Raw genomic sequence first — 26,429 nt, 5'->3', positions numbered from 1 at the left:
CTGGGTGGTAACTAACCAAAGAGCAATGGTTGTGGTTTAGCGGGAGTTCTGAGGATCACCAACAACTGAGGTTGTTGGAAATATACATTGTTGTACGTGGGTTTTAAATTTAACAAAATCTTTGAGTTCAAATTCAAACTCAAATTCAAATATATTTATTCAATATATTACATTCATGGCCTCGCCAAGTTTACCAAACTTGTCGGCGAGGACTAATAGAAAATAAAAATGTCAGACAAAGTTTACAGTATTTTTCTAAAGTCTTTTCTAAGTAAAAAAAATGATACTAGTTCTAAGGCGGTATGTGGTAGGCACTTATTTACAACAAGAGTATTTTGGCAGCAAGACTTAATTCAAAAAACATTAAAAGGAAGTGTGACAATAAAAAATAACAATAACATTAGACCATAAGAAGTAGGAAGGAAACTCCTATAACCAACGGCATTCTATCTAGATTGATGATAGCAATCTTTCGTTGTCTTTGGATTTGTGAGTTTATGTTGTGTGGTAGTGGTAGTGGAGTGAGTGAGAGTGTATTTTAGCCTAAAAGAAAAAAGAGTTGCTCGTGTCGTGATTGTTGGTTGAACATAACCTCGCACTAAAAATGCATATTTTTCATAAGCAGAATAAATAAAATTGTAAAAACGCTTTCTTTCTCCTATTCTACCCCAAAAAATAAGTATTTGTGAATTGTGGCCTTGTCGGATTGGTGTGTGTTTTAGAGTGTTGTAATAGTGCTAGCAAACAAAGTTGTATATAGTGTATTGTGTGGTTTTTGTCCTAAGCTAATGGAAGAAACAAAGTTATGAGTATGTAATGTGTCTATGTTTGTATATGTTGTGTTCTATGTAGTTAAATGTCACTTTGGCCTAGAATCAGTTAGTACAAAATCCCTAAATAAACATAATAAAATTTGTTTATATACTTCTGCTGCCTTGAATAAACAATCATTTTTTGGAATTAGAGTATAATTACTCTTGAGACCACCATATTTTAGTAATACCTCTCCAACAGTCTACCTCTATCTGCAAAGCGAGGAATTGAGTTTAAGAAACGATTGCAACCATTATACCCAACCCTTACTAAATCAAATTTAGACGTAAGAAAAAGAATGAAAATTTTTAGATAAACCCTCATCGCGTGATTTGATTTGCAACATTTTATTATTTGAATCTAAAAGTAGACTGTCAGAACAGTACAGCAGAGTACTCAAGTTTGTCTGAGCTCCACAAACAAGTATCAGAACGGGTCACGTACAGTACGGTACTTTGCTGGTTTACGGTCGAACAGGAAACTTTGTAAATTAGAAATAAGGTCTAAAACACATGTTTGTGTGTTGTGTAAAGAAGAACTACAAAATAACTTCGGGCATTAGTTTCAAATAAGGATGGGATGATCTGTGAAGGAGCTGAAAGAAATTCATAAGTTTCAAATCAATAGAAAGTATGGACAGAAAATTAATTTAGGTATATATATTTGTGAGTGTTTAGTGAGTAGTTTCTTTACATATGAGCGAAAATTTTACCTATTCTATAAAAAAATTATATGTTTTGATTCTTTTAATTACTGTCTTGATAATACTAAACGAATTTAGTTGAAAGCCCTGAAATTTATTTGGTTGTGAAGTAATAATAAAATAATCTATATTAAAATCAAAAGATGAAATATGATATCAAAACTCATCTAGTAAACAAAATATCAAACTAGTTTACAAATATTTTACATTTTTTATTACTAAATTGCTGTTACACAACTAAAAGAAGAAAAATTATGGGATTAAAAGAAATTTTAGCGTATTATTTTAATTAAATTTATAAGAAGTCATTATTCATATAAAAGGAAGATATTTATTAGGGTTATAGTTTTAAAATCACTTAAGTTCACACTGAGCTTTAAGATACGTTTATAACTTTATCTGTCTTCATTTATATTAGTCTTGTAAACATTTTCCAGATTTAAAACTGATGACGCGATATCACTTACATAAAAGATCTAATTCATTAAGAAGTTTCCAGTTCCTTTGGGGCGAGAGCAGTTAAATAAATAATTCCACGCTTCTACCGCTTCAATCACCTTAGAAAGCTTTAAAACCTATGGTTTCAAATTATTTTAATCAAGATGCAATTTTAAACATTGATATGTGTATTAAAGGTGCTCTTTTTTTAGACTGAACGTTTTACTAAGACTTATAAAGTAAATTGCATACTTATCTTCGTGTAATTATGAAATACATGTTAATTCTGAGAAGGATCAACTCTTGAATTAATTAGTTGTAAATGTAATTGATGAGTTTTTATAAAATATGTAGCATACTAAATCGCTAATTGACATTCAATTTGTTTCGTAACTGTATCATTACAAGAACTAAATGATCGGTTATATAATTTAAAAGTCAAATTAAGCTGAATCACATAGACTAACATTACAGTTAAATGGATCTGAATAAATTGCATTTTATGACATTCATAAGTTCTTTTCGTGAATTTATTGTGTTTCAAACGAAGCAAAACTTTTCAGAAATCTTAATTAATAGGATACTTATATTATTTTAACAGCTGTTTTACCACCATCTACTTTGTATGAAAAGTTTTAGCTAACTAAAGGAAACTAGAAAAATAACACTCCAGGGTGTCTCAATGAGTGTAAGTAAAAGGCAAAAGATATCTAAACAGAAGAAGAGGTCTCAAGACACCAACTTTTCTCTATCACGTCCAATGTTGGAGTCGCTCTGTTCTGCCTTGGACTCTTAAAGACTACGTCTTCAGTACAAAATATCTGAAAATGCGTTAACGTTTATAGTTGAATTCAATTGTACATTTTAAACGAGTGTACGTTATATTATCATAGACTATCTATGATTGTATTCTTAAGATTACCTAGCTTTTCAGAGTTTTTTCATATCATCCCAAGTAGTCTAGACCCGAGATCGACTCACTTAAGAGATTAGATGTTTAATAATTCAAGGTCTCTACTGATCCAATCGGAGTTGTGAAGTTTATCCAAACTTACCGAACTTATATATGTGGTCATAATGTTGTCAACTGCATAGCCTACCCCGTTAGTTTTCCTATAAAAATTGCCATTCAATTGACATATTTTATTTTAGCTCCAGACAGGTTTCAACTACAGGAAAGTATGACATCTATTTTTACAGTATACAGAAGAGGAAAAATTTCTGGGATGGTTACGTTTTATCTTTGTATTTACTTGTTTCCATGGTTATTCACTTCAAATATTTATAATTGAACTGTTATTAATATTATTCATTGTTTTCATAAAAATATTTATCATCGTTATTGTTTTTCATTATTGATTCAACTATGTACTTTTTATATCTCGTTACTCTTAGCCCTTTCATTGTGCAAGTATTCGCATGTACTGTATTCTTATTATAATTACTTTTGATATTCCTCTCATTATTATAATCTATATGCTATTTATTCACAACTAGTGTACATGTTGCTCGAAATCGAGCAATTGCAAAGTATTACAGCTTGAAAACAAATGACAGTCATTATTTCCGATGAATTTAAAAGAGTCAACTCAAATTACTCAATGATTATTTAGCTAATGGAAATACTCACGATGTTCATAAAAGGTTAAAGTAATCAACTTTTTTTGTAAATACTGTATCTTATCAATTTTTAAAAGCTGATCTCGTTTTTAGTGTTTTCCAAAAAAAATTTCCCCCATACAGCCGCATTAAGTTGTCCATGTTTATCTTCTAGATAATTTACACATTGACTGTTAATTAACATATGTTGTTCTTCTCACTTTTAATTTCTGACTTCAGCTGGAGTTTCATAACTATGTTTCTATGTTTGTTTCCCATGTTAACCTTATGGAGAAAAGGCTGCCAACCTCTAAAAAAAAAAAAATACGAAACATTAAAGGGCCCAGGGCCTCACTCTCAAATTATTTCCCAAAAAAGAAAGTTTCCTGCACAACTTCACGTTACGCTCTTTCCAATGACACCAAAAACATGTCAATCGGTTCTGTTTTGGAGGAGTAATTGTCACAAAAATCCCGCTTGCGTATTAAATAAGTAATTAAATAAGTATAGATATAGATGAGCAATTCACAAAAACTTGTAATCAAGCTGTTAAATTGGCGTAAATCCGTTGGCTAATAAATATATAAAAAGCTAATAAAGATATTGTTACAAAACATGGAACAAAATTACTGGTCATAAGAAAACGTTAATTAGTAACACACTACTTCCTAATGAGGGCGGCCTGCTAGTAGTCAGTAGAAAATCTTGTTAATAAAACACGATGCCCCAAATTCAAGCTAAAACCTCAGTCAATATTCATGTTGTTCAAAGATTTATTTTATTTACAATCTTGAATATTTGAACGGCTCCCATTTTTGACTTAGTTCTCCGTTTATGTTCGATTTTGGGATATTTTACTCTACAAACAAATGTTCTGTTGTAAATGCATAGAACTTGGTACACTTGAAAGTATAGGATCTATTATGTTAGGCAAAAACTTCTCAAGATAACTAAAGTAATGCAGTACTTTATATAAGAGTCTACTACAGATAGAACGACTCCAACATTGGACATGATAGAGAGTAGTTGGTATCTTGAGACCTCTCTTTCTTTATTTAGATGTCTTTTGGCTTTTACTTACACTTATTGAGTCGTCTTCAAGTTCTACTTTTACAATAACCTTAGGGCCTAAGTCATTTAGATTTACTAATATGAATGTACAGAAATCTAAATAATAGTAAACCTTTATTAAGTAAGAATTTCAAAAAACGTTTTTGGTCACGTAGGGTGGTAAGCTTTTTTGAAATTGCATGATATTGATAACAATTAGTTGCAATTTCTATTTTGCATTCAATCCATTTGTTTCTCTTAAATCCAAGGTAGTTTAAAATAAGATTAGATATTTTGTAGCAATGGTTCAGTATCAAAACATACTAAATATTTACCAGGAATCGAGTAGAAGATATTTCATTACAACGCATACATTACAATTACAAATGATCCACAAGTGTCCCCTCGCTGAATTAACATTCATATATGCAGCCAGAAACATATGACTATAAAGTGAAATGACCAGCCAGGCAAACGTGTGACCGTGTTGCTTAGTGTTGACCTTTTGAATTAACAACTCCCATCGTTTTGTGATGTTATTTATTTATTACAATGATCCGTGTTGCAACAGATTTTTTATGTTTTGAAGAAGTAATTATATTGTTACTCAAGTGGTTTAAAAGTAAACAAATTCAACCATTGTAAGAACATTTTTGGAATTATACAGAGTTAGTAAAAAGTGTGGAGACCCCCTGTTATTTTTTTAACGGCCCATACTAGAAAACCTAAACTCGGCACACCTTTATGGCATGTTATGAAGTACTTTTTGGGCATAACCGCAACTTGGTGAACATCCCCAAAATGGGGGATTTTGGGGGAAACTCAAAAATTTCAAATGGAAAGAAGAATACTAACAACACCCCTTGTTTGGTTGTATCTTGAATCACCCTAAAATTCTGGTATGTAGTAACATTTTACATTCTACTTTATGTTTTACTATAAGTATGATTGAGCTTTGTTTCTATTATCTTTGGTAAATGTTTTGTAACTGTTTCTTATAGTAGTTATGTTTACCTAATTATACTCTCCTGTTATCTCACCCCGTAGCGAAGCACGGGCAGAGCAACTAGTTTAATATAAGGCTAAACATTATTATATTAACTGTTGGTTGAATTTAGAAATCCTCTTATTACTACAGGTTACATATTCATTGCAAACATGTAAGTGACCTCACAGCAATCAGGGCATTCTGTATTCATATATGCGAGCTCTACATATGATCACGAAGCAGAACCACCAGTGGTGTCAGGTCTTTTATGTACAGGGATATTAATTATGAATTCACACCAAGAGGTTGTATTGAAAAAAGAATGGAAATAAATCTTCCTTTCAAGTGCCAGTTTGTATTTAGTTTTTTAATCTGTATTGAATTTATTTACATTGCATAAGTTACCAGATTATTCTTCTAAGGATTATTATAACTTTTTTATTTTAAAACAAACGCCATGGTCAAAAAAATAAACAGGTAAGAAATTAATTTCTGGAGGATAAAACCAGCAAATCGTCTTAATAGTAATTTTAATTTTAAAAAGTCCTCTGAAACATGCTTGCTAGAAGATAAGTTTTTTTTTCTAATCGAGAAAAAAAGAGAAGTAAAATCTAGAATTTAAACCTATTTTACGGTCTCGATGTGTGCACTAGCATAAAAACTTATACACAACAATATATACGTCGAAGCTATAATCACTTTGAATGTTTATGAAGCTGAATACTTCATCTTTGTTTACACAAAGCTTATAAATATATTACTAAATATACTATATCCATTGAATAATACCTCAAAATCAAATTAACCCATCGTTAATGAAAACTCTAAAGCAGCGTACGTCCAGTTAAATTTAATTAAATATTATATAATCGCAAGTGTGTAACACTTTATACAGTGTAAAAGGAGAAGTAGTCTTAAGCTTCACGAGTCCAATTGGATCAGTAGAGAGGCTGAATTATTAAACATCTCATCTCTTAAGTGAGTCGGGTAACCTGTGAAAACTTTGCCTGGATTAGGCTATTTAGGAGACGATAAAAGTAACTCTTAAAAAGTGTTGAAACTTTAAGTAATGTAGATTTAAGACATTTGGACTGGGCCGAATTTTTATTTGAACATTCCTTTTAACGGCTTTAAATAACCAAGGTCTTTTATTTGGAATTTATTTTCCTCGCCAGTTGAACGTTTTAAGTTTTTACATAAGGGAACGGTCCAAACCTCGGTCTTGGTACTATCCAACCTTTGTAGCGAAGTACGGGCAGATCAACTAGTTTAATATGAGGGGAAACATTATTATTTAAAACTGTTGGTTTGTACACAAACTCCATACACCACTCCAAATAAAACACCATATAGCATTGACTCTACTAAGAAGAACTAACTACTATAAGAATTAATTCGGCTACCTTTTCATTACTAGTTGAAAACTATAGCTACTCCTCTACTTAGCTATATGTCAGTACGGTTGGCACCCTAGACGTTGATCAGGTAACAAAACTCATCTAACGGGTCGGTCAAAATGCTATCAAGAACTTGTTGGTACCTCAAAATGTTGTTACTCCAGTTGTTATATCAAGAATTGGAGATAATGCTAAATAGTTACTTTGATGTTACATAGGTTGATGTTACAAGGTTTAAGGAAGACCTGGATTCAAAGGTTGGGTATGCTTATATGTATTCGATTTATATACCACAGCCTAAACTAGGTGTTAACAGCATTATTTAGCAATGAGATCACTAATATCAAACATTAGACAACAGATGAAATACACATTTCACATATGGAATATTTAATAACTTAATGCGGTACTTTCGAACTATACCGACCACAATTATAAGGGTTTTATTTTACCAATATAGGTGTGGTAGGTATAATACCCAAGACAAAACTAATACCCTAAACCCTATAGTACCCTAAATGCTCTAAGGGGATACGCATAGTAAATGCATTCGGCATGAATGCATTTTTTTAGTTTTAATTGATAAAATTGTTCTGAAACATTATACGTTATTAATAAGGATGATTTAAACATGAATTGTATTTGCAAATTATTGTCCCCTCGCTGAATTTACATTCATATATTCAGTCTGAAACGTATGACCATAAAGTCAAATGACCCGTCAGACAAAACGTGTGACCCTGTTACTTGGTGTGGACCTTTAAATAAACACCAACAACGTAGCTGTATTGTCATTTTATTTTTGTTTTATATGGTGTTCTAATTTAGCCCTTGACTTTCATATGTTGTTTTTAAGATAATAAATGTGAAATTAGATTAAGAGAAGAAATCTACAAACATATTAAATAAAACAATGGAGTAAGTTATATAAAAAAATTACGTTAAGCAATAAAAAGTATAATTTATTGATTAAAAGTTTAATTAATTTTTAAAAATATTCATCTTAATTATATGAGACAAATCGTCTAATACTTCTAATACATGGCTTCAATTAGCATCTGTTAAGTTATAGTTGAAATAAATAATGGTGTATAATGAAGATTTCCAAGTAAATACCTCGATAAGGCCTTATAGAGGGATGAATATAGGTCAGGTATGGTATCATTTTTTAACATCATGCAGCCTTTTTATTGTCCTAAAAATTTCCACCTAGATACTGTAACTTAATAATAAATAAGTTGGTCTCTATATAGCAAAGCATTACATTCCTAAGGTTCACAAACTGAACTGAATAATACATTTTTATAACATCACTAATATATTAACCAACGGCTTCTGTGCAAATATGATTACCATAGATGTTTTTAAATTAATTCTTATCTCTAAATTGTATCGTGAAAAAATCCACAGAGTGGCTTAATTGATCTCAATGGTAAATGTAACAACAACAATGACACGTATTTGTTTTGCACTACACACTACTTTTGCTAGAACTTATTTCTAATTTACAAAGTTTCCTGTTCGACCGTAAACCAGCAAGGTATCGTACAGGACGTGACGCGTTCTGTTGTTGGTTTGTGAAGCACCTAGAAACTTAAGTCCGACAATCCCTACACACTTTTCTAAAACCAATTTATAGTAGTTTACGCAATGATTGAGATAAGTTAGTCTTTCTTGGCGAGTGCCTTAAAAACTTCTACGAGTGTCGTAAAGACTATTAACGCGAGTTGCGTACACTACTTTACCTACGACAGTTTTTTAATTACTAACAATCTGGTTTTTAATTACTAAAAATCACTACTCATTACTTCTTAGAGAGGTTATGTTTTCGTTTATTGTCAGTGCCAATGAAAGTGATGCAACGATTTATTGTATAATCAGCTGATTTCCTGTAATTACGTGTTTGTAAAACTTCGTTAAAAAAATACGTCAGGGAATGTGTTTTGCTAGCAGCATTCTTACCATAAATACTGTATCAGGTACAATTAGGAGAATTTTGCATTTTGTTTTTGACAACTGAATGATTATAGTGAAACAGTTAATTTACAGTTAGATCTCAGCATCGAATATTATAGAATATTATAAACAGTTTGTTCTCTCATTTCCATCTCGTCAACTTCACTTTCACTAACTAACATTTTTAAAACAGTTTAATCTACCTTTCTTTAACTTCCACAAACTTAGGTTAAGAATACACGAGTATCAACAGGAACAAGACGGATCAACAATTAAAATTGTCAACTGATCAGCTGATCAGCTGATTAGTTGACATTCGAAGCATTACAATTTTACTTCTTTTCTCTCAATCCTTGAATCTCATTTGTCCGTTACCCGTGTTGTTATGAGAAAAACTATGCTGATATGAAATGAAATTATGCTGTTATGAAAGTAAACAACTGTTAAGTGCAACTTTTCAATTCTAAGAACTAAACTGAAATGGATACTAAAACTGTCGTAGGTAAAGAATATAAAGCCATAGTAAATAGAATTAGATTTTTACTAACTATCTTAATATTTATCTTATTTGATCCGTACATTCAGATAAAAAGGAGGTTTTACCACAGAAGATTGAAGATGTGGGCACGTGTCTCATGTTATTTAGTCAACGGTAGTAAGTATGTGAGCTTTGCCTTCTTGTTGAAAATCTAGATAATGTCCAATGTTATAAATTCTTTATAGTAATGTATTAAGAAGTTTATTTAAATGTTGCGTAGATAATTATGGTGTTTTATTGTTGTGTACATGTTGGACGAATAGTTTTGGACACTTTGGATCTATGATTATTCTCTTATTTATTGTTTGAGTGTCTCATGTTTTTACAATAGCTTTCATTGCATTTGAGATTTGGAAGTTTAAAATGATCTTATTAATCAACTATGAACTTATTTTTATTAAGTGTTGATTTGGAAAAAAAGTCGTTTCCAAAACTATTACAGACTGACAAAGCTGTATAAAAACAAAACAACACGTATAATCGTTTTGATGAAATAGTTCAATGTTTAAAAACGCAATGTTATCATATTATAATTATTCTTTGTTATAATTTATTAATACATAAAATACACAGTAAAAGAATGTACAGAACACATAAAGGTACCTTACAAACTTTAACACAACATATATCAGAAAAAATCAAAGGTCATGCAAATATATTTCCAACTCTTTTTATCGAACGCTACCCAAAAAATCTTCACAGAAAAGCTAAGACGCAGCAAGAATGAGCTCGTTGTACCGGCACAAATCAGGTGTTAGGCTGAGACACTGTGGTACAGTGAACACTGTTTGCGGCCCATTTACACCCTGCAATAACCCCAGACTTAACCATTGCGCTTTCCTCTGACTTTCAACCCTTCAACTTCGCTTCAGTTCAGTTTTTTTTAACGTGTTGTTAAGTTAAGTTTATTTCGTATGATAGACTATACTAGTAACGTATCATTTCATTGAACGCACTCTTGCGATCATGTTTGAAAATTACAAAAGTTATTCATCTCATTTTGACTGTTTTTATAATATTTTTTAAATATTAAGTGCTGTTGTTATATTAAATATTACAATATTGCATTGTTTTACCAGGCAATAATCTATAATATTAAAACGAAACAGTGTTTTTTTATTTCACGATTCTGAATCAACCACTCGACGGATTTTCGTGATTTTTGTGTTGAAAGAAAGATAATTTTGAGAACTAGGGAATGTCGAAGCCATAATTTTAGTTTAGGGCCCCAGTTTTTTAGAAATAAAGTTTTAATTTTGAAAAAGTCTAGCAGCCGACGCTAACATTCTAAACTAGCTTTTGGCATAAAATAATTTGCTTAACATAACAGCTGTAAACATTCAGCTTTTGTTTCACAAATTCAGCATTTGGATAAAAATGTAAAGACATACTTAGGGTTGACTTATTTATACTATGTGTAATGCAAATCATTGATACGTTCAATTCTTCTGTAAGAGGATGACAGATTAATTAAATGATACATAGTAAAATACCAGGATGTTCAAATTATTTTTTAAAGCAATCTTTGTAATCTTCGATTTGTTTTAGAGCAATATAATTTGTTTTAACTAACAGCTGGTTAAATATAAACTATGGAACTATGAGGTAATTTTATTTACTCTTATTTTGTCATTGATTATAGGAAATAAGTAAGATTAGTAGAGATAATTAGACCACAGTTTAAAATAGTTTAGACCAAAATTAATTAAACCACAGTACAAATCGAGGCTCTGTACACGAGTCTTAATAAAAAAAGGGTAAATGCAAATTATTTTACTATTACACTTTTCGAGGAAAGAATAAAAAAATAATAATGTTTACATGTTTTAATTCTTCATGGTAGCCTTTTGTTTACAATTAATGTTTGTCTGCTTTAACTTTGTTTGGATTAGGCCCGGAAATATTGATGTCATAAAAAGAAGATCAAGAATAATCAGGAATCACGATTTTAAATTACCACTACAACCTCAGCCGAGTTTTATAAAAAAGATTGAACACAACGTCAACATTGACCTAGGATACTGCAATTAGACAAACCATCCTTTTATGAAATCGTGTTCAGTGTGGTTACGTTTGGGGTGCCTATCAGCGCCCCCAAACGTGAAAATATCACTTTTATTTCAACTATGAATATATTGTAGTTTAAATGAACTAATATTGGAAATTACGATGTACATATTTATTCAATGATGGTGGGTAATTATCAAGGATAGAACTGATAACGGTATGGATAATAAACATTGACAATTACGTTATTAGCTTTACTAGCGTGTTTACTTTTTATATTCCTGCTACATGTGACCAGTTTTTTTTTCAAATGAATGTTATTTGAACGAAACAGCTGTTTCAAAACAAACTGTTATTTTTTTTTACTTTTGATTGTTTACACTTATATATTTAGCAATATAATGCAGTGAAATTGATATAAAGGATAGGTGTGACGATTTATGTGTACTGTGAATTTTATTGGATATTATCGTTTTATTTTAGGTAGTTTTTATTCAGACCAACTGGAAATTGTGTATAGTAGTTGTATTGTGGTGATAATAATTATGGAAGAGGCAGGTATGCTATGGAAGGTGGTATCGTTGACTAAGTCTATACACTTCTCAATTGACTATTACTCTCTCTACTGTAGGCTACTTATAATCAGTGTGCGCTGTGGGAATCGGCTGCAAATCTCACTTCAACGCTTTTTACATCGCAAAAATTTCAGTATTGCTGTTTTATTGTAAAATTATCGGATTTTAAATGCATATCATATAGGCCTAGGTTGGAATAAAAACATATTTGGTCACACAACTGCAAGAAACTTTGTCTTTATATGTGTAAACTAGCCGATCTGAATTGTACACGGTTTTAACTGACTACTGAATTCCCGTACGTAGGACGGGCTAACACCTCGTAATTTATAAAATTGTATTTGTAATTCTCTTTAACTGAAACTACTGTTAAGCAACACGTTTGTTAAGATAAAATCCTAAATCAGTTAACAGCTACAAGCCAAATATTCATTCACCAAGGGACCTCGCAGCAACTCAGTACAGTATTCATATATGCCAACTCAACATATGATCACGAGGCAGAACCACCAGTGGTGTTAGGCCCTTTCTTTGCTGTGAAACTAATTAGGACATTATGCAAAAGGATAACAAAATAGACAAATAAACAAACACATTTTTAAACAATCTGAATCTAAATATTTACAAAACTTATTATGACTATAATTGACATTAAGATTAAAAATAAAGTATTTTCTACACTAAATATGTTATGTTACTGATTTTAATTTTGGTATTTATGCTCAAAGGAAATATATTCCTAAAATATTTATTCAATATATTAATTCAATATTATACAATATAAATTTTTGCCTTGATAAAAAAAAATTCCATGATAAATAAAAAACTATTTTTTACAAATGGGCGGCTTTTATAAAACACATAAACCTTTCTGTTCCATTGATTCCAACCATTTATTTGTGATACTTTTTTGGAGTTATTTAATATTTTTAAATTTAATCAGCATTTATTTATTTTTTTTTACCAATACCCCTGTAAAAGAGTATTTGGTAAATAACAACTACCAGTTTATCAAACAGTATCTGGTAAATAACAACTACCAGTCTATCAAACAATTTTTGTCTCTAATCGTGGAAGCAAAGAGTAAAAAAATTGATATTCTACTTTAAACCTTTTAAAAATAACAGAAACATTATAAGTCAAATAAACGTGTACAAAGTATTCAAAGATATTCAAAGATCATCATTGTTATGAATCTTTTTTAAGTAATGCTCTCCTGCTTATTTGCATTTTATTTTATTTTTAATGAAAGATTGTAATTTCGTACATATTTTAACGTAAACAAGGTAGTAGGTAGGCTTCGTAAGTTCAACTTTGGATCAGTAGAAACTCCGAATTATTAAGCATCTCATCTTTAGAATTTTGTTGCGAGCTGGTCAACTTGTAAAAATATTGTCTGGATTGGGATTTAAAGAAGACAATATTAGTAACTATTAGGAATTCGTAAAGTTAGGAAATTTAAACAATCTTCATTTAAACATGAATGAAGATTTCGGCGAAAATTGTATTCTAGCACTTAATTTTCTACTTATTTTCATTAGGTTTAAACAACAGTCATTTCGAGATTTCATTGAAGTTATATTATAAGTAGATCGGCTCAACAAAACTCTTGTGCTTATTTATATTACATTATACAAGAAAATATGGAAATTATTATTTATAACTAAGGAGTTTACAATGCTAAATCACTATGTTAAATTATGTTTAGTGTAGCAATGAGGATTATGAAATCAATTATTACGATACATTTTAAACAATGGACATTCTTACTTGCAAACTTGTTGACTATATTCAGATTACAATGTTAAGAAATCCTAAAAATATAAAATCTGTTAAAAAAAGTCACCCTAGGCAGAGTAAAGAAGAACTTAGGGAAGCAGTTTTCAACCCTCCCACGCCATCAAGGTTGTTGTTTACATTCTACTGCCCACACAACAACTTACACACCACAACATTGCTCCTCGGTGGGTTGACTGGCCCACTCTTGCACACTCCGATTTCCGCTCTGCTTTGAAATCCTCTTGTATGGAAATTAATGTGAATGATTCCAGATATTTGTAATATTTAATTTCAATGTATGTAAATACATTAATACTATTAAGTTTCTTGTTGTAACGATCTTGTATGGGAAACCAGAGATTTATAATATTGTGAGCTACTCATATATATGCCTGTTTACTACTTCTGAATTTCCTTAGTTAAATTATGTTAGTTAAATTGAATGTTTAGATTGAAAATATATTTTTAAACCCAATTTTTAAGCATTTTTATTTCACTTAATAAGGTTTAAGGCTATTTTTCGAATATTGTTTGAAAACAGCCATCAATACGATTTTGTTAAAGCTATTGAAATATAAAGTCAAGATTTTAAAAATGCAACGAAGTTTTCTAAATAACTTTCCTTAGTCCTATGATATTGGCCGAAACAGAGTGAACCCTGTGGGTATAGGCAAACTTGACCTAGTTTTGATAAAATGCGAAAAGTATTCAAGATTGGAAGATTTTTGTCAGCAATCTTTGTGTCTTAAATCCGTACTCGTCTCACACTACAGGCTAGCTACTTGTGTGCGTAAACGCATTTTCCTACCTACCATTCATTTTATAAGGTTCCACAATCATAACTGTATTCATGTTATAATTTTAAGGTATTACAAAGCATTCATTTGTACCTAAAGGATACTAACTGAGTATTTTTAGCATAAAATTCAAAAAATTTCATACCTCAAAGTGTTTGATAGTTTTATAATCCAGTTTTCATCCCATGACTACGAAACTTCATTACAGTTTTTATGCTTTCATGTATGAATTATATTTACAATAGGTCATTTAAATGTAAAACTCTGCCCTATATAGTATAGGCCTATGTGTCTTTAGGGTATAAGTTTGTTTGCTACTACATTAAGATTAATATATGGTCTGCGGAAACGCGATCATATATCTGAATTTGAAAAACTGCCGGTTTTTTGCCCTCAGCAGCCGTATACAGGATGCAAACCTGCACTCTGGTTCATCGGGTACTGGTCAAAAAAGAACCAGCTTACCTGATGGAAATACTGGTCTCTCGCGATCGGGTGTCTCAGTGCAATACTCGACAGGAAAAGCTGTTTCACTTCCCGAGAGTGAGGCTGGAGATTGGCAGGAGAGGCTTTTCATACTTTGGGCCCAAGTTGTATAATGACCTCCCCTGTGATCTTAAGTTGCTGGGTGTTCCAGCTTTTAGAAACAAGCTAAAAGAAATGTATAGAAAGGACCTCAAATTTTTTAAATAGATTATGCACTTTTTGTTATTAGTTTTATTTAGTATTAGTAATTAAATTGACAAGAGTTATCCTGTAAAGCAGTATGCACTGAGGAACGCTTGCTAAATAAAGGCATTTTTATTTATTTATTTACATCTGTGTAACCTTATTCCTTTTCCCAGGTCCAGCATTCTGGGGCCTGATCAACCCAGAATGGAGCTTGTGCAACAAAGGACGTCGACAATCTCCTGTTAACCTGGAACCCAACAAACTGTTATTCGACCCCAACCTTCGTCTGCTGCACCTCGATAAACATAGGGTATGAAATTTAACATACGAGCTTAATAAAATAAATTATCAGATATAGATTGTAAAGTGTTTTGCGCATTTTAAATGTTCCCCTACTGAAATCAATCTGAAAGTTAATCGTTCCATATAGGTTCCGAAACATGGTTAAATTCAATTGATTCAGAATGTTTTAGTAATAAAGGATTTGCACAGAAATATATAAGGAAAGTAAAAAAATCATAATTAACTATTCGTTAACATAGTACTAAGGAAACCTTACATGCAGATAAAACAGTGCTTAATTCAGTTTTGTAAAATAAAATGCTAAATACTTACCATACTCTTAACAACAATTTTGAAAGTAACCATCTCCGTATACTCTAGTTAACTTTTGCCCATTACAATGAACTTTTTGTAAAAACCCACATTTCTCGTACGTGAAATGGTTGTCAACGATAATCCGTTGGAATAATCAATAAAGTGCGAGCCGAAGAACGGAATCACTCTTACATTATACATATTATTTTATGTTTTATTTTATACACATACTAAGTAATCTATAGAAAAGGCAAATACTACTCACTCACCGACCCCTATATCTCAAAAACTAAAAACCAAAAAAACTTGAATTTTAATGGTGGTCTAATACTAATTTAATGCTATCCAAAGCTATATGTGTGCTCCATCAGGGCTCTGCCCCAGTGGCCTTCTAAGTTTCAATGTTATTCACATGGATAAAAGATTTGTTTGCATTTGAACAGATGAATGCTTATAAATTTACACTATTGATAATGGGACAACTAGTATATTTAAATTGTTGTGTAGGGGCTAAACTAGAAATTTTAAATTAAAACTTCGTGATCAACTCTTAGATCCTAGAATGTTGATCCTAGAGTACTGAAAGTTAAGCCAACCAACCTTTGCGGTATTATACATACGTGCGTATTCCTCTGTCTTACGCTTTACACCTAGAATTGTTATCCTGAGGTTTGGATGTATATTTTATACAATACTTCTCAAGTGTTTGGGGTATTTTCTATAATCTAGGAAATTAGAACAATTTAATAACAACTTTGAGCTAGATTTCCAGTGGTCTTCACAGTTTTATCTAGTGAAAAGTAGCTTTTTCATGACAAGTAGACTTTCTCCTCTTTTACGTTTAAGTATAGTGCTATTAAGTAAAAATGCCAGTCAATGTATCTTAACTCCATTATTAATACTCTGTTATATTTTTTATTATATTATTCTATGTATAGGTAAACGGTGTGATCACCAACACTGGACACAGCATCGTGTTTACTGTAGAGAATACTACAAGACATCATATCAACGTGACTGGAGGTCCTCTCAGCTACAAATACCAGTTCCATCAGATCCACATACACTACGGGTTACAGGATGAGACTGGATCCGAACATTCAATCAACGGATACACCTTCCCAGCTGAGGTAAGTTGATCTTTCCATCAAAGACAAGTATTTGATATTGCTTATATTACTTGATAATCCATTTTTTTAAGTTATCCAAATTTTCATTAGAGTAGGTTTGCCAGTTCCAAGTAAAAACACATTTCACCAGATAACATTATTTTACCTCTTACCTTATAAACATAAAATATATAGTTCGATTATCACGTCTCGACAGGAATCAAGACACAACTGACTTGCACTGTTAAGGCAAAACTTCGAATTATTGAGGCACATTCATGCGAACTTCGACTTATAAAGGTAAACTTCGAGTTACTGAGGCTCGATGGTGGGAAAATTCGAGTTATAGAGGTAGAATGTTACTGTTCAAAAGTTGTTAAAATTCGACTTATTGAGGAACTTCGACTTATAAAGGTACTTTTAACATAATGATTAATGTGGATTTCAAGGGGATTTTGAAAAAATCGAGATATTGAGGAATTCGAGATATTGAGGTTCGAGTAATTGAGGTTCTACTATTCATTCAATGGTAAATAAAACAAATTATGTTTCACTGTATGATCACAAAACAATTAGGGATGCTTAAACTAAGGTTTAGATAATTCTAATTTTGTTCTTGTGAATAGAAGTCCAAAATCTAAACAAAATTAATTAGTGTTTAGTTTTTTAAATGTTAAGATATGTATTATTTGTAGATGTCATTTGATTTTTTCAACTTTGGATACATACAATTGTAGCGTTTTTGCATTGTTATATTTATTGAATCATGTAAAACATTAGGGCAGTGTTTAGCTACGTATAGCAAAAGCTATAAATCACGAACGTTTGAAATGTGACACCAGACAGTTTGCCAAAGTGCACTCAGACTATAAGTATATCCGGCGAGACAATGCGGTGTATTGGGGACGATGCGGGTTATTGTTGAGGACAAAGGTGGGGTAAGTGGCTGGCAGGCTACCAACACTTCACCATCACACCATCTCACCACTACAATACTACACTTATACACTACTACACTAATACATGATAAATACACAATTACGTGATCTAGTACCTTCAACTGCACTGCTTCGCCACCACACTACAACTTAACTGCTCTACTACAGAAGCACTGCTTCGCCACCACACTACAACCTAACTGCTCTACTACAGAAATAAGTTATACCCTTACAAACACTATAGAATACGCTTTTACAGCACTAACAGATAGTATTTACCTCATACTACGCTGTTCTATCCTACTTTGGCTACACGACTACTTGTCTGTTGCTCTACACTACAAAACCATTGTACTCTAATTTCGCTAAATTAATACGTCTGTCACACTACTACTATTACACCATTGCACACCATATTCCGCTCCATAAACAAATACGTTTACTACACTACCTCATGAGCTAGTATCTAACACCTTGATATGTAACGGCTACACTAGTATTCTCCTACACTATTACCCTACACGTCCTCTATACAAACCTACCACCATACAGCCATAATCTAGAATTATTTGTAATTTGCTAGATGGTCATTTAGTTATTTATGAAAACCCCTTACAGCTGAAAGCCGATACATCCTTAAGAATTATCGAGACGTTTACCCACCATCGAATAAGTTCATAGAAGTGGTATTTTCCTTAACTTTGTTTCAGAAACATTTACTGCGTACTACCTACAATAATGAGAAGTGATGGCATAACAAACACTAAATATTCGTAAACCCTCCCACTCTAACCTATGGTGAAGGTGTTATTATATATCATATCCCCACGTGTATTATAATTACGTGATTTGTCGGTGACTAAAGACGTTTCCTCTGCCACTCGACCCTCGCCCCTACAGATCGATAGCTTCCCTCCCTTACCGTGTGCCCTGAGTGGCAATAAACTGATACCTCATGTTTGGCGGGAAATGAATTCAGTGCCACAATATTTTAGTCTTTTTTCCATTGATTAAAATCCATTTTTGTATGTAATTTTTCGTGGATAATAATCAGATTGGACGGAGAACGTGGACCTTTATCACACCAATAAAGTGTTTTAACTTTATCGTTTAAAGTGTGTTTTTGTGTACTTTATCGAGTTAGCCTAGTTATGTTTACAGAGTTAGATACATTTTATAGCTAAGCCAAACTTAATCGTACTGTTTCCAGGAGCCTATTAAATCTATTCCATTCATCGAACTTTCTTATTATTAAAACCTTTGATTCAAAACAATAATCAATGAGAAATGGAAACATTAAGCCATAATCATTGATTTGACAACAATCTAAATGTATTATTGATTACGTACTTGGTTAAAACATACAGACTTGTAAAACATAAAGCTCACATTTACCTTACATACCCACGTAAACAATAGCAAGGAATATATATTTGATCTATAACCATCCAAAGAATACTAACATACGCATACATTCATCAACCTGTTAATATAAAGTATATAAATTTAGCATCATAATTGGTTTTATAAAAGAACAACATTTTCTTTTAAAATAGTTATTAAGTTTTATTAGTTCAACTGCTCTATGGTAGCGTATTTGGCGCGAATGAGCAGTACCTCTCTGTTAGACGAGTTAGCGGCAACTGAACACTGTGTCGTCTGCAGTGTGACGTCACAAAGATCGGCGCATGCGTCAGCTGTTAATAAATTGGAAGTTCTTGCTTGGATGTAACCAAACTGTTTTTTTTTTTCTACAATAAATGTATGGAGAAAAGGGTTCTATACTTATATTTTTAATCGTTATGTTCTTCTTACAAATATGCAATTTTATTAAAAACGTTTTATTTTCTGTTATAATTTTTGTTAGTATGGTCGTGTTAAAAAAAGTTTTAAGAAACAATTTGGAATGAGTTAGTGTCAAAAAAGGTCAACAAAGTAGTAACTGGCAGTTACAAAGTTGGTCAGTTGACCAAAAGTAACTAATAGGTTTACAATTAAAATAGCAGATAGCTGCAGTTTCCCAATGTAATAAAGAGCTGTAGTTGTATAAAGCTCATTGATGTTTATAAATTAATACATAAAGGTAATTAAGTTTATTCCAGAAAATGTTATGTTTTAATTTTTGAGGTTTTGAGAATAATCTGGATTATAACTATTTGTAAACAGCACAGTAATTTTTTTCAGTGACGTAATTGTTTTTATATTCATATTAATTTTTTGAGTTACCGACACTGGTTACCTTTAAGCTTTTAATAACGTGTCTAATGAGTAGGTTGGTATTAAAATATAAGTTTAAGTATTATAGTTTACAAATGTAAACTGTTTTTGTTGAAACGAGATATTTATCATCTACTAACAGGTATTTAAAATATTCACTTTGCCAAAGTGTAGAAAGCTTATACGTACAATCAGTGCATTAAAATTATTGGCTATACAAAACAGACCTCGAACCACCGAACCCAACATTTTTTTACTTTAAATTACTCTTGGTTATCTACATATCCACTGGAACGGTTACAGGAAATACTAAAACAATTAAACCACTTTAGTTCCAAACGAACTGTGTTTGGCACCTGAGTGGGTCTCACTATAATGGGACCCTAAGCACTCTGCGTTGAACCAATGCCCACAATCCGTGCTGAGCTCTTTATTACGATCTTGGCGCGGCCCCAAAATATTGTTGTTAAGTGAAATGCGTTTGAGCCTCAGCCAGAACAAAGGGCTGCTCCTTAGCGAACCTTTATGGAGTTATAAAGGAAAACTGATGGAAATACACGCATTCGAGGGATTGTATACATCCATAATCCTCACACGAGTAAAGTTAAGATATAATTTAAAAATTCATATTCAAGCACATCAAATGTAAAAGCTCCTATAAGGGAATATGTATAGATATTATGCATGATTGCAAGTGTTATAGGTTGATAGCAAAGTGACACCCAACACAGATTTGATCCTGCAAAACGTCAGTAGCTTTTTCGTGGTTAAGTTTGGAGCAAATAATTAATGTTCATAACATGGCCAAGCTGACCTCGATATGAACGCTTTTAATATATCGAACTGGCTACAGAAACTGCTGATTATGCTAGTAACAAATATACACAAATAATCTCACAATATTCTACAACAATCTTGAATTTTTATGCACCTAAGTACACACCAATGGTGGTATATTTTTGGTGGTGACTGTATGTATATATTATGAAATGTACAATGCACATTTTAACAATTGATGTTTCAGATACAAATATTTGGATTCAATTCCCAACTATACTCGAACTTCAGTGAGGCACTTCACAGAGCTCAAGGAATCGTAGCGATCTCACTTTTAATGCAGGTACCAAAATACATACCGGTAACTAAACTCTAATGAAACTTTTAAAAGTAAAATGCTTTTAACTGGAAAATAAATTCGTGCTTGGTTAATAGTTTGGATAGAAAACAATTTACAGAATAAATAAACAATTGGTAAGTCAATGCAAATAAAATCACACAAACAATAGCCATGAAAAGTTGGAAGAACTGTGTTGAAAAAACACTGGTCAAATATTTATAGACTCTTATCTTTATAAGTATTATGGTTGTGCTACATGGAAGCGTTGATAGCACATACAGCAAATAATAAAACTTAATTTATGTATCCTAATTTGAAAAATAAAAACGTAACAATAAAAAAGCAGTACAATGAAGATATTGAAAGATAACCCAAAACATGGTTGTCCTAATATAATTTCATTGATGTAATGAATGGTTTCAATTGTTTCAGCTCGGTGATCTTTCTAACCCTGAACTAAGGATACTAACAGATCAGCTAGACAAGATCAGATATGGAGGTAAAGCTTTTGTTTTTATAGGAGAACATTTAATAGTAAAAGTGTTTATAAAACAGTCGTACATTACATATTTAACTGTTAAACTTAAAATGTAAATGCATTATTTATTTTTAGATTTAATAAAATGTATTTTCTTAGATTTAGACTAGTTTATAAATGAAATTATTATATACTCCATATAAAAGGCATTAAATAATATGCGTGAACTTAATAAAAAAAAACCAAACAATTCCTGAAATCACACACCTTCACCCCCCCCCCCCTAAACACCTTACTCCTTAAATCTTAATTTTAGTTTTAGATTTTTTATGTACCAAACTTTTCCCCCTTACTTAAAGAATTCGTAAATAGCTGCCACAGGTATATAGATACACAAGAAAATTTATATATTTGCTTTAAACACAGCCAATTTTTTTTATTCCTAGGCACTTCTGCCATTATCATGTAAAAAGATACTTTGGTGAGAAGAACTGTCACTATATGTAAATATATCCACGAATGCTCATACATCAACCATGTTCTCTGTCACAATGTTTAATAACGTCAATAATGCTAATGTTGGACAGTCAATAACGTTGGACAAGTTGGACGTTGGCAAGTTTAGGCATACATATTACACAGGCCTATATCTTTCTGATAACTAAACATTAACTAAGACATTTCTCACCACAACCAATCAATTGAATCTAAAAACTACTGTTTTAATAACGATCCTCAATTTCAAAATACCTAAAATATTGTTTTATTATGTAATCGAAGGTAGCTGTTGTTTAACTTCATTAGTTTTATGCCTTGAATCTTCACCTTAATAAACGAATCCCAGTGTCTCGGCATCGTATAAATCAAATGAATTGAGCTAATTTATTAATACATATGATTTATCGTTCGCAGCTCTTTGGGCTACGGAGACTCATGCAGGGAGATCCAATAATGGAATACAATTATGCCCGTTATTGATTCTCATCTCTTTATTGTATCAGGAGACGAAGTGGAAGTGAAGCGGTTGTCCATCATGGGTCTGCTCCCGGATACGGAATACTACATGACCTATGATGGGTCCACTACAATGCCTGCCTGTCATGAGACTGTCACCTGGGTCATACTGAACAAGCCCATCTACATCACCAAGCAGCAGGTTTGTAACAGAAGTTTATATGAATTATTAGCCAAAGTCTATTCTTTCGATATTTAAACTGGATGTCATATTGTAACAACATTTACAAATATTAATTAGGAGTAGTTTTAATTTAAAGGATTTTCCGTAAAATAATGTCTCCATCAAGCTCCATTCAGAGCCGAGCAAGCTAGTTCAAATCCAAGACCAACATTACATTTCTTAATTCATCCACTACTATTCTGGACTGCCCCCCCCCCCCCCCAATGGGACGGTTAGTCTTATCATATGAACGAAAACGACGTGAACAATTTACGCTCTATTCATAAATAAATCTCATTCTGTGATTGGATTTTTGGGATTTCAGTCACCAACCACTTTTGAAGTCAAGTGTCAGTTTGGTTGTAAGAAGACCCACGAGTTTGGTCATAGAAAATGTGCAAAACTGGTTGAGAAAGTTCGGTGGTGTCCTTAAACATTTGTACGGTGTTTTTCATGGTATTGAAAACAGGATTTCTTCATCAGTTTTGTTTATATCGGTTTATGTAAAGGAAATTTTGTATGCGGATTGCGGTCTGACTAAATGAGATTGTCGCACTGATAGGGGATGCCTTTCTTTACAAGATTATCAAGGGCTATAGTCTACTCTGACAGTCTTAAGCAAGTTAATCAGCAAGAAACCTTTTTATCCTAACTGTCTATTTTGATGGAAACTGATAAACACCCGGCCCGTTGTGTGAATGTTTGTGGCATTTTATGAACTCCTTTAGCATTAAACGCACATTTTGAAAAACTTCTCTGCACATGCATTTGTTAACTGGAAACAGGAATCAAATAACAGTAACAGTTTTAAGAAACCACGATTCAGACTTGGTAGGAACAGCTTTCTTTCTTTCTTTACATGTGCAAATACTATTGCGAGACAAATTTTTCCATAGGAACGGAGTCTGGGTGGAATAATATGTATGAAGTAAAGAACACTATTTTTCTCAGATTTGTACTGACACACAGCTTGATTATGGATAGCCCTTGTAGTTACGAGTATATGTTTGCTTTCCATCCTCAATCATACTACATAGTCTCTAACAGTGTGATAGCTATTATTTAGATTAACTAAATCACTTTGGTATTTCGTTTTATTTTTAATCCAAACAGTAATTTTATAAATTGAATTTGGTTAGCTAAAACACAATGGGCAAATATATTTACCATCCGTCTGTGATGTTTGTCCATTGCAATAACAAAACTTAAGTGTAAACCTACTTATTACTCCATAACAGATATTCATGATAAACAAGTAATTTGTTATAAGCTTCCCTGCTACTCTAGATAAATCTACAACATTAAAGTTGTGTAATTTTATTTATTTTCACAGTGGCAAGAACTAGAAAGTTGAATTATTTGTTACCCTGTTTGAAAGTCTTTGTTCTTGCAGGATTTTATAAGTTTGCTCCAAAATAATTATATATTGGAGGAAACTTCTAAAACCCTACAAGAACAAAGGATATCAAACTAGGTAACGAATAATTTAATTAAGGTTATGTTTGTTTGTCACACCAGTAGTATTAACAAGTATATTAATGTTATACTAGTATATTTAAAACAATTTCCTTCGTAAAGTATGAAACGCGAATAAAATATACATGTGATTTATCTTTCGCAGCTCTTTGGGCTACGGAGACTCATGCAGGGAGATGGAAAGTATCCAAAAGCGCCTCTGGGTAACAACTACCGACCACCGCAGCCATTACACCACCGTCCCCTGAGGACCAACATCGACTTTAACGTGAAACAGGTGAATCAGGTTGGAGCAAATGTTATTTATTGAGATGATGAAAATTTAAATTACAAGTAAATTCAAGCTAATATAATACACTATTTACGTAAACACTAGTTCAGGAAATATGTTTTAGTTTTGATATAAATGCAGATTAATTCGATGCCACATTTCACTATTAGTAACTGGTAATAAATGTGTGTGTGGAATACAAATTTTAATGACAAAACAAATTGTAGTCCAAAGAGCTATTATCCTTCAGAACATTCTGATAAATGTTTAATAGTTTATCGACCTGTCTATCATGGAGTACCGATTGTGTATTGTTTTTATTTCTTAAATACGTACAATATTTGTTTCAGAAAATCATATTTCCTTTATAGAATTATTTCTTTAGTAACGAAATTGTATAATGATCTAAATATCATTTTAATTTGGCATCGTAGGGTAGGCAATAAGCCATACAATTTTATTTCAGATTAAACTATCTATGTAAAAAGGGTGAGGTCATTAATACAATTATTGTATTGTTGTAGACTGGAGCCAAATACTGTCCAAGCATGTACAAGGAGGTGTATTACAAAGGTGAGGACAATATTATAAATTAGTAGTATTAATAATAGGCTACTTATAACCAAACTAGAACGTATAATAGAGTATTGAATAGTTAACAAGAATTCGTTTTCAACACCAATTAAACATTCAAAAATATATATGTAGCTATTTAATTAGCCAGCTTAATCACCTGCCAAATTGGCCTTGGTAGCCTATTTTGTGGGTAAAAATTTCATAGATCTTTTAATCCTAACATTTAAAAAAATCCAAAACGTTTGATAACTTAGCGTCGGGCTATTTTTGGTTGGGTTAGTTAGTTGTGTTCTATTACGTCTGGGTATAATAGTTATGCTATATTACTCTTGGTTTCAGGAACAGCTACACATTTTCAACGTATTATAGCTTATAACAGTTAACTGTGTTTTCCAGCAAACAGTTGGAAGCCTCACTGAGGTTTAATGCAAGGTCTGGGTGACGAAGAGTTCATGAGCTTCGAGAGATGGGGCAAACCAGCAAACGTTACCTAAACCACCCTCGATGTATTACGATAATCCAAAACGCTTCTTAGCTAAGTGAATCGACGATGTTAGAGTATACGTGTTTAAAAATAGAATAAATTCCCTGAATATCTTAAACTTTCCAGGAGTTCTGAAAAAAATATGGTTTTACTGTTGGTTAAAATATTCTACATTTTAACATGGTTTGGTTCTAAAAACGCATACATTTTCACTGTAATGAAAGAATGCTTATGAATTTTAAAGTATTTCTAAATCGTTATGAGTAGTGGATACATAGGGCTGCTGGGGAGTGACGTCACAAGAGCCATGTGGTGCTTAATTGACGGTTAAGCATCTGGTGGTAATGGTGCGTGACCTAGCACGTGGTGTGGTGGGTTACGGTATGGTGACGTCATGATGACGACATGCTGAGGTGTGAAAGTTAGGTGGATCGATATTTTCAAGGTTATTGTTGTGGTTTAAAAAAAACAGCATATCGGTAAAGGGATAAGTACCGATATGCTGATTTTTAAATTCTTTATTGAAAAATCAAAATTGACATACGAGGAATATAATTGTTTTCAAACTTAAACCTAATACAGATCTAAGCTAAACTAAACATTTGGATCATAGAGTTAGGTCTACTACAGTAACAACAGTTGTCAAATTGTCATCCACACATGTCGCAAGCGAAACA

At 32.1% G+C, this 26,429-nt stretch overlaps 1 protein-coding gene across 1 annotated transcript in view; it reads left to right on the top strand.

Annotated features, from left to right (window-relative positions):
• LOC128988740 (carbonic anhydrase-related protein 10-like) overlaps window positions 1–25,815 on the top strand; it is a 104,164-nt gene extending 78,349 nt beyond the window's left edge. The window contains exons 4-11 of the mRNA XM_054410338.1: window positions 15,486–15,622; window positions 16,848–17,039; window positions 21,198–21,293; window positions 21,723–21,789; window positions 22,770–22,924; window positions 24,567–24,698; window positions 25,217–25,265; window positions 25,665–25,815. Coding sequence (XP_054266313.1) covers window positions 15,486–15,622; window positions 16,848–17,039; window positions 21,198–21,293; window positions 21,723–21,789; window positions 22,770–22,924; window positions 24,567–24,698; window positions 25,217–25,265; window positions 25,665–25,687 — 851 coding nt within the window. The 3' untranslated portion in view covers window positions 25,688–25,815. The remainder of the gene's footprint in view (window positions 1–15,485; window positions 15,623–16,847; window positions 17,040–21,197; window positions 21,294–21,722; window positions 21,790–22,769; window positions 22,925–24,566; window positions 24,699–25,216; window positions 25,266–25,664) is intronic.
• Window positions 25,816–26,429: the final 614 nt, after the last annotated feature.

The sequence above is a fragment of the Macrosteles quadrilineatus genome, unplaced genomic scaffold (assembly GCF_028750875.1).
Source record: "Macrosteles quadrilineatus isolate MER2022 unplaced genomic scaffold, UCM_ALF_1.0 Scaffold_3__2_contigs__length_128488019, whole genome shotgun sequence".
NCBI lineage: Eukaryota > Metazoa > Arthropoda > Insecta > Hemiptera > Cicadellidae > Macrosteles > Macrosteles quadrilineatus.
This window is presented reverse-complemented; position numbering and strand designations above follow the sequence as displayed.